This window comes from Ptychodera flava, chromosome 20, assembly GCF_041260155.1.
Source record: "Ptychodera flava strain L36383 chromosome 20, AS_Pfla_20210202, whole genome shotgun sequence".
Lineage (NCBI taxonomy): Eukaryota > Metazoa > Hemichordata > Enteropneusta > Ptychoderidae > Ptychodera > Ptychodera flava.
Window position 1 is genome coordinate 6,120,667 of NC_091947.1, and position 10,834 is coordinate 6,131,500.

Sequence of the window (10,834 nt, forward strand, 5' to 3'; positions counted from 1 at the left end):
CTTGCCTTCGCTCTGTGTGACTTCATGAATGTATTTCGTGGATTGACGAGAGATTTGCCTTGACGGGGAATATGAGCAAATTTCATCTGAGGGCGCTGTGATCACCGTTGCGCAAAGGCAGACAAAGTGGCCTGTATGTAAGTTTGTGAGTGCTTGGTATTGAACATTGTCGACTGTGCGAGTCAAGAATATAGATGAACTACAGCAATTATCAAAACTTCAATGGAGTCGGAATACACAATGATTATATTACCGTTAATCTTAGCACAGGTAGAATACACACAAGGGAAACGATTGATATTTACTTTGTAACTGTGCAGAAACTACAGACATTGCGCCTTTGCTTTCCTTTGTCATTTTCCATTATCATTGAATGGTTTTTAAACTGTCTACAACCAAATTACCTTTGCCCCAATAGATTAAAACATTTTAAATGACCTTTGCACAATTTTCGTTTTCTGAAATTCAGTTGCAATTATTGTGCAAAATATATACACACAAGGAAAATGTCGCTGTTTATTTCATCACTTTGCTGCAGAATCATAACGACTGCTCCATCGCCTGCTTCGGGGGTCAATTATCATCATAATTATGAAATACTTTGAAAGTTAATGACTGTCACAATTTTCTTTACTTGAATACACTTAAGGCATTTTAAGTGGCATATTTGCGCAAATTAGGTTTTTTAATATTCAATTGCAATTGAAGCCATATGCAAATATTCAATTTGTTGATCGTTAGATAGATCTCGTTAAAAACAAGTAAATGTTCGCTACGCTTGAAGCGGTTTATCGAAATATGTCTTCCCAACCGCAAATTCGACACCCTTGCTGGCAGGACAAGGCAATAAATTGGATTTGAGATCAAAATGTATAGTGTTAACTGTTGTGCGAATGTTTCCGCAAAGACGGTCCATCGAATCGAAAATTGTACTTCGATAATAACTAGAAACGTAATTTATCTACAATTAATACTCGGGGTCTTTCTCCAATTTTTTTTCAACCGTAGTATTTGAGAGCTAAACAAAATTCTGCGAATGATATATTCAACAGATAAAACAAGCTACTATACTACCTTCAAGTTCATGGAGTGACTGACCGCAAATCGCATTCGATGCCATATCTTCTCATATACGATAGATGGCGCTGTGAGCGAGACCAAGTTCCATAGGTGTAAAGGGTGACGGACTCACTATCAAAGGATGGTGAGTCCAATTAAGACCCGGTTCAAGACCCCGTAGGTTCAGAGTAACGGACTCACTGTCAGAGGATGATGAGTTCGACACTCTAGCATGGTGTTGTGCCCCTGAGCAAGGCACTTTACTCCTCAGTGCTCCATTGGGGGTTAGTGTACCTCATCCTGTAATTGGGCTAATGCCTGTTGGATGATGGACTGATAAAAAATAAAAAAGGTGTAAAGCACGGAGAAATGGTCCCCAACATATACAGTTGTAAATCAACAAGATGAAATTAACGGGACATAGATTGATGAGTCCAAAAAATGGAATATGTCATTTGGAAGATAGGTGCCAATGATGTACGCTTATTCTGCTCATATAAACTGGACATAACTAAGCTAAACAATATAAGTTATGTAAGCTTAACATGTTCATTCTGAGGAATTTGAAAAATTAACTATTTATCAAATTTCAAATTTTTGAATGACTTTGATTTATTTTTTCTCAGAGAAAAAGCAGGTGTCTGTTATTCTGAGTCTGGACATCTGCTACATATTGAAGGTTGTCACGGCGTCTGTCTCACAAGAATGGTGGATTCCCATATTATCCAAACACACCAAAGAAAAACCAAAAGCATGCAGAACAAAGTAACGGCAACACCAAACATGTTTTACGATCAGCGATCTCATGTATGGTGCGCCCCCAACGACCATGATAGGTACTTTGAGATCTTCGTTGTTCCAGTGATGTGTGCATGGAAATTGTCAAAGCGAAATAAAGGAGTATCACAACAACAATTTCGTCTTCTTGATCTTTTCTTTCGAACCTCACAAATTTCGTTTAGCGTTCGATTAATAGTAAGATTTATACCCTGAATAATGAACTTTTATTCGAGATGGGGTGTTTGTTTGTTTGTTATGATAATTGAAATTTATGCCACCAGGCCAAGTTGAGACCTATTACATGAAGGCGTACACGTTTATAAAGGACATTTATCATCACACCCCTGGGTAACTGATATTATCAAGGGACCTGAACTAAAATTATCATTACCCTATAAAACGATGTACCATAACGAAAGACAGCTTTAGCTGTCACTGGTTCAAAGATACCCGAGATGAGCGTAACACACATACACTCAGGCATCATTACCTAAACGATGTTTGCTGTCACCAACAGGTATCAAGTGTGTACAAGATACTCAAGATGTGTGCAGGGTACCAAAGGTGTCCCATTCAAAGTTTAAGGCACCGTTACCGAAGAACGTGTACCATTATTTTTAAAGAGGGTCTCTCCGGTTCCTTCAGGTGAATATAATGTATGCAAATACACCCTTCAAGCGGAGGTACGTGCTTGGAACATGGGTATGCTATACCCAAGTGTCCCAAAATGCACCACCACTAAAGCAATGTGTAATGAGCGATTAGGTACACTAGTCTTAGATATAACAAAACTATAGCATTACCCATGGATGAGTGCGATTGTTTGCCAAAGGGTATGAATGTTCGTTATCCCATAGTGAATACGATACCTCATTTATGCGGAATAGCACCGTCCTTTTTATTGCAAAATATGTATCACAACTCCAGGTTTCAGAAACACTCCAATCCAGCTAAATATGGACACTAACGTTACTTTGACACTTTGTAGAATGTGTCCAATCAATGTTTATTTGTTATTCCTATGCTCACCCGTGATTCTCACATACGATTACCGTTGGTCGTAATCAAAGTACTCTATGAAGACGTACATGTTGCCCTTGGGTCGCAAAAGTCCTCCAGATAATCATCAAAATCGTCGTTTCATTCTGGATTTATGCATACAAAATTGACAGCTCATCTTTAATCTGTCAAAACTAATACCGACAAAATTATTGATGATCGTTGCTCAATTGTAGGATAAGCGGCACGCGTTATGACGACACGGGGTCTTATTTTTCGGCAACAGTGGAATCGGAGGAAAAACAATTCCAAACGCTTAAGTGCTTCACAGCGGCCGTTCAATTTAATGTGACAGAATACTTTTGGTATGCAATTAAAAGAAAACATATTATCGTGGAACTGATAAGGTTTGATATACTTACGATTTGATATGAGGGGGTCTGATCAAGTTTGGGCACCATGGATTGCGTGAATGCAGGGGGTGTTCACAAGAACTGTTAGCGTCTAGAGTAGCGGAGCCATATCTTTCACAATAACACAGCGGGAAAGTCTGTACCAAACCACAGATTGCATTTATGCTAGTACGCAAATCTAATTCTCTTAATACTTCTATTAAGGCAAATTCATTTTTGAAATACTTAGCGTTACTTCTATCATAGACCCTAGCAAAAGGGTATATGCTTCCATCGAACGTTGACCAGGCTCTTTTGTATCACGTGTCTATAGCCATGAATAATAATGATTAAAATCAGCGTAACGGAAATGATGGACCAATGACGAGTGACAACCTTGGCTTACGTCTTACAAACGTCATCCTAAAGTTTGTAAACAAACACACAACGATAAATATCGTTGATACAACATCAATCCTTTCTCTGCCTCTTCCACCGTCTCTCTCTCTCTCTCTCTCTCTCTCTCTCTCTCTCTCTCTCTCTCTCTCTCTCTCATACATTATTGCCAGTACCAAATTTGGCAATGTCACTATTAATCAACAAGATTTCTGATATTGTAAACACGTTGCGTTGTGCCATAGATTCCGAAGTTAGCGGGCAGCGGATTAGACAAAGTTTAGCCTCGTAAACAAATTAAACAGCGCCGAGACTCAGAGTTGGCCTGTCGTGTGGCTCTGCACAGTGCAGTCTTATTGTCGCCGATAGACTTCGCATTGATTGAATGTTCGCATGATAGCGTAAACGTTATCGCACTGACAATCTCCCGTAATGAAGTTTAACCCAATTAACAAAATCAATGTGACGTGTTCACTCAACTCCTGTCCTCTTACATCGTTCATTGCACTGTCAGTCAATTCACGTGGAAATGAACATGATAGACCCAATACAAATTAGAGTTACACCAAAAACGGCAGTCGCGTGTGCGTGTGTTTTTAATATCTATCTATCTATCTATCTATCTATCTATCTATCTATCTATATATATATATATATATATATATATATATATATATATATATATATATATATATATATATATATATATATATATATATATATATATATGATAGGTAGACAGGCAGACTAAAAGACGACGTACTTAATATACAAATAGATGTCAAAATGACCGATGTCTGTTCGGATGTTTTTCGAAATGACAATAGCTGTGACAAGCGTCGTAAATGTGAGTGCGAGACCTGTTCATAACCAGCCCAAAGTTGTCGGCGTGGTCATCACTACTACAAAGTTGTTTACTGTTGTATTGTGACGAACGCCAAGGCAACCTGAAATGGGAGATGTATTTTCACCATGCTATATGTCGCTTGGAAATAAGATACGAGGGCACTGCAAGAGTAAAAATGGCCACTGAGTGCATCTGAAGAACAGGTATATGGAGAGCAGACGAGAACGTATTCCACGGCTGACTAGCCATACGCCAAACATCAACAAAGATGGTGAGAAGTTGCGCTACTATCCCCAACGGCACTTGGTTCAAAACATGGACTTGCTGAACTTGTCGAAAATGGAAGATTTGCACCAAAATGCGGGCCGCAGGGGAAAGAGAGGCGGGGTTTTCTTTCCGTCTTTCAGGTTCGATACAAAGGGCGAAACCACGATGGAGTTCGGGACCAATTTACCGAGCATACGGGTTTTTCCGGCTCCGACTTGCAACCGACCGACCCAGAAGAGAGACGCTGAGGGGAAAAGTAATCCCGCGGCTCCAAATCAACGATCTCCAGGCATGGAAAGCTCGAAGAAGGCGACGAAAACCAGACTTGCTTGGGAAGACACCCTACCTGCCAAATCAAAACACAACGACAAAACCGATAAAGACAGCCACCAAGAAACAAAGACTAAGAAAATCAGAATTGCTCCTCTGAAGGAGATCTATTTAAAAAACCAGGAGGAAGATACGCCCGTCAACAGGACTAGACGAATACTGAGATGGCTTCAAAATGTTACCATGCGACCAAGTCCGAGAGAAAGTTTGAATAATGAATTGTCTGACATTGACAACGGCGAAGAAGACAACATTGATAAACTACCGACGTTACCATGGTGACACGCGGTCATTGTATTGAATATTTGGCGACGACATTACATAGGAAGTTCAGAAGTTTTGCAGATGAGTGTGCGAATTGCCCAGAATGGAAGGTGTACTTATGTTAGACTGGGGGGCGTTTTCCCAGTTGAACGAGTTATTAACTGATTTCAAATATAAATTGATTTTACATGTAAATATCGTTTTCTGTACATTTCATCTGCTGTTGCAAGCGTGCTTTCCTTTCAAATAGATCATGGATTTGTTCTTGTTGTAAATTAGTTTGTGTTCTCAGAAGGGTGGTACCGAGTAACTATGTTGCCAAACCTCCCTCAATACAACAAGTAACCTGGTCTGCCTCGGAGATATACACAGCAGATATCTATCCAGAGAAGAGGTTCGCCTTTGTTCACAAAGTCTCCGTTGCTGTATATATCGAAGCACTGTCGGACCAACATTAGACAGCTTGCAAGCATTATTTTAATTGCCAAACCATAATTGAAGTTGTGGATGTTTTGATATAAACTACTGTTTATACATAAAATGTGGTCAATTTTGACAAGTGTATATACTGCTTGTATTATTTGGTTAACTTCTTACATGAATACAGGAGTGTATTGTATGGGAAGGAGGCACGGTTGTTACACCTGAATGACTTTGTGTTTTGAAAGTTTTGTTTGTAGTCAATGCGGCTCGCGAAACACAATCAGCTGTGATTACGGTGTGATATTGGTTTCGTTGTCAAAACAAGGTTGAGTTACCCTTCCATTGATTTCTTTGTGCTCAAAGCTGACTTGCATTGTCACCGATCCAGGCTAGTCTCGTTGGCAAACAGTTACCCGAGATGACGGCCATACCTCCGTGTAAGAGAAGTAAGCGGCAAGTCCCCCGTCCCAGTATTGGTTTCCCCTACTCGCCGAGTTATCATGCATAAAATGTCGACGTCCTTTGTCTAATTTCTCTCCGATTCAGTAATCACAGGACGCCCCATGACAAAAAAGCCTTATTTCGTGTAATTCCGTTCTTCTTAGAGAAGAATTCAGACCATCAAAGAAATCTCTAAACCAAGAAAATTGATTTCGTAGGTGTTCTTTGTCTTTTGCGTGTTTGAAGTTTTGTCACGATATTGTTAGTGTTATTGGCCATTTTATTTGTTTTTCCAGCGTTTACATGTACACTCCTATTATTCCTTATGATTTCCTGTTAGGCTCTAGCTTAGCGTATACTCGTGAAATGCACTAATGGTCGTCTCAGCTGATTGACTGTACCTCCACCCAAAAATTTTACACCGCCGCCTCTTACAAACTGTGTTACTGACAAGAGTTATCGATCATCTATGAACTGCGGAAAAGTATAGGTGCGAGACAAGAAAATATCTTCACGGCGATTATGGGTACACAAGTCGCAATTCAGATTCACTTTCTCTCTTGGTTTGTGTATCATTTCCACAAACTTTGCGAGAATATTAGCCAGATATGTTCATGCGCTTAAGACTCTGTATAGGCAATGATTTGCATTGTGTATTCATCAGAAATAGGCTGGCGCATCAAAAGAATGAAGTGCGCAGGCGTGATTTGTGTCCAAACCGATTTGCTTTAATTTTTGTTAATATTTCACCCTAAGTTTGAACGGAAACGGAAAATTGGAATATGGGAAAGGATTTCAATGTCGTTCGCTCGCTATTCTGTGTTTAAAAATAGAGTGGCGCGTTGTTCTGTAACAAGACTATAATAACATATTGCTCGGCTCATTTCAAAGTTCTAACATTTCAGTGGAGAAGGTTAGACACTACAGAATGCCATACTAGCGCTGTGGATATTCAATACCCTATAAAAGTCCCATTGAAGTTGGCCGATTTGTTTACTGTAACTCAGGTACGAGTTTTCCGTTGCTCCAATAAAAATAGATACAAAATGGTACATATTGTGAATAATGCAGCTAACAGCCCATCACGAAAACAAGAAAATACTTTTATGATAAAAACTTCTGAAAACATCAACGACAGACAAAGATTTTATAGCATGTATAGGGAATATCTATAAGTACAGTTGACATCGTCAGAGTGCGAAAAATGCTAACAACTTAGGGGAACTGGGGTACGACCTGGTTGTGAGTCAGCGGGAGTTCCACAGCAGACGCTGATTGGTGCACACAGATGACGTCACAGAAAGTTGGCTCATTTATATCTGATCACTGTTAAAAGTTGATAGTGAGTTTAGTGTGTGTAGCATTACATGACTGACACGAGGCAGTACCGACATCATGTATCAACACACAGTGCCCTGCAGATCACCACCGAGTTACATCGGTAACCCATCAACATTGGATTACGCCAATCCGGCATATCCCACGGCCTCCATGTGGTTTAACGCTTCGACATTAAGCGCTGCCAATCCTTTCAATCCGACTTATATGCCTCCAACTTACAGCGCTCCTCCTGCTTGTCCTCCGCCGCCTCCTCCAAGTCAGCGTCATTATCTACCGGCGCCAAGTTTCAGCGCAACAGACTTCGGATGGCTTTCTATTCCAACACAGCAAGAACTCTTTAAACTGGTTCGTCCGCCTTACTCATACTCTGCCTTGATCGCCATGGCAATACAGGGCGCTCCAGAGAAAAAGATAACCTTAAGTGGCATTTACAGATACGTCTCAGACAACTTCCCATTCTACAAGAAGAGCAAAGCCGGTTGGCAAAACTCTATCCGACACAACTTGTCCCTGAATGACTGCTTCAAGAAAGTACCGAGGAGCGAGGATGATCCCGGGAAGGGGAACTACTGGATGCTAGATCCCAACTGCGAAAAGATGTTCGATAACGGGAACTTCCGGCGAAAACGAAAACGCCGAGAAAACAGCAACACATCCACGAACACTTCTTCCGTCGCGGCGAATACGACATCGACTGCCTCTGTTGCGCCGTTGAACGCAAAGACTGACAGTGAATCGGTGAAAAGTCGGTGTACAGACGGGGAGAGAGCGACGTCGTACCCGGTGAGTGGTCACTACTCCGTGGCAAGGCGCCACCACGGCAAACTGCTGTAATTTTAGTGTGAGCAGTCTGCTGCAAAACGCTACCACAGCAACGGAACATTAAAATTGACCAAGATGTCCAAATCACTTGAAATATCAACGCTAAAACGGTCGAGAGGCACCGTTATATCCGGACTGACAAAATTGTAACTTTATCTTTATGTTTCTCGTCAACGAGATGCTTAAAATGTAAAATACCTGATGCTTTAACTTATTTCTTTTATTTCGAAATATGCAAGATAAAAAACACTTCAAATTGACGATGAATGTTGATCTTTCTACTCGTTTTTTTTTTAATTCGAAGTTCTAAGTCTGACTGATTATTGTTGATGCATTCGTGCTAACGAATAACATTAACATTGGAACTTGAAGTATGGTTTATTCGTAAACACCTTTGATTGGGGTGACATTGATTTCACCTTGATTTGACGATAAACATTCAAATGTTGTACTTGTACACTACGATGATGAGAACGGATTTAAAATACCTGATAATTTATTGAGATGATAGCTCATCGAATCAGCCAATTCAACAATATAATCTTTGGCCTTAGCTAAAACTCCTACAGTAAATTCTCTAAGGATGGTTTTATAGATATGATATATTATTATTTCAAATGTAACTTACAAGCAGCAGTTTTTGTACATATAATTTTGTCCAATGTATATTTGTTAAGTATATGTCGCTTTTAGTTGTTGTGTGATTGTCATGTCCAAAAAGTTGGCGTATGATTACGTCAACACTGTTCAATATTTGCAAAATTAGCGTTTTTCTCAGGGCTATAGAGTATGAAAAATCCATGAAGATTGAAGTATTTCTTTACATTGTAAACAGTTCCTATGTACTCTGCTTGTTGACGAGTAAACTTAGTTATCTATAAGTATGTCCGTTACCACGTCGCGTTAGACGATAGTGAAGTGCAGGACATTACATGTTGACACGGCACCGAACACCGCCACGGTCATGGGCAAACCAAACAGTATCAGCGCAGACAGCACCGTATACCGACAGGAACAATTCGTGACGTCTCGGATAATATAAAACTGTAGGGTCTGCAGTGGGACTTATGAAATGTCCGAGTGTTTGCATTGCAGAGGGAACTTCATGTATTGAGAAACATTATGGAACAATTATGTATGTTGGCATGCGTCGATAAAATGTCGGCTTTGCTTTGAATAAGTAGTGCCAGCTTGGATAGTACTAAGAAACCGCAAGCGGTGGTGATTTGTCGGCAAGTCTCCCACTTCTAAAAGTTAATTTTATGTATGTTGACACAGGGTTTATATGCTTCACACTGTTAGGAGTCCCAGTGAAAATGGATGAATCACTCATTTAAAGTACAATTCCACATATATTCACAACAAACACATCGTATATGTGTGGGCGGCATGTCCACATGCCCATGGGCACGACGTTGGCAAGATTTCGCAGTATTTTGTTTTTAATGCCATTATTTCCCCAAAATGTAAATTATCTTCGATCTCTCTTCTCGCTGTACAATGTTTTTGATTTAATTTGTATTCTTCTGTAGCTTCTTTTCATCATCTGATGACAGTTATTTTAATTTTACAGAGCGATGTCAACCATTTAGACGCATTTATTGTCACACTCTGCGACGCATGAAAGAAGATAGACTGCTTGACCAATTGGTCAACAATTTGTCTATCAGTACACATGACCCTGTATCAATCTGTGATAAAAATAATTGTACATAGCTTAAAAAAATAAAGAGATACACATTTTACTTTGAAACGACGATTATTTTGAGTCCGACATTTTATTTGTTTGTTTTGAGATTAAATAACAATTAACTTGTTTTTACTTTAAGGAAATAGCATTCTTTATTATGTACGTGTAAAAGGGCGTAAAAGGTGTGGTTGTCTCATTTTATGAGATGTCCGACATACATATATGACCTTGCATTTGGTAAACTGTGAACTCCCGGCTGACTGTACTTTTGTTATCAAATAATTACAGAAAAGTGCAAAAAATCGGCGTAAAGAATCGATAATCAATACAAGTGCGGTTCATATAGATGTCTTTAACATCAGCGATTTGTGTTATCGATAAACATCACAAGTGTTGTCAAATACCGCTTACTATTTCTTTCAAGGCTCCAGAAGTGCACTCCTTTTCAACAGGGTGTGACAAAATCAGCCACGATTAGTTGTTGAGGATCTGTAAACAGGATGAAATATTTCTGCCATGATATTACCACGGTCCGTCTCTGCGTCGAGTCAGACTTCTCAAACTAGTTCTGATATTGAAATATACCTGCAAAGCAAAGAGGGTTTATTCTTCACCAAGATCACACTTGGGTTTGAAAATTTGGAGTAGGTTTGTGTATAGGATACAGGGGATACTTCTCAGCTCAACATCGCTTGAACTTAAAGGATATCTGTACACAAATCTAACACGACAGCAAGCATTGGAGAAGGCACGGTTTAATATGATATTACTGAAGTTTAAGTT

The 10,834-nt window shown here is 39.7% G+C and overlaps 1 protein-coding gene across 1 annotated transcript; it reads left to right on the forward strand.

Moving 5' to 3' along the window:
- Nucleotides 1-7,532: 7,532 nt before the first annotated feature.
- On the forward strand, nucleotides 7,533-10,117 carry LOC139119847 (forkhead box protein I1-like). Its single transcript, XM_070683768.1, has one exon. The coding sequence runs from the start codon at nucleotides 7,594-7,596 to the stop codon at nucleotides 8,371-8,373; it is 780 nt and encodes a 259-aa protein (XP_070539869.1). The 5' UTR covers nucleotides 7,533-7,593; the 3' UTR covers nucleotides 8,374-10,117.
- Nucleotides 10,118-10,834: the final 717 nt, after the last annotated feature.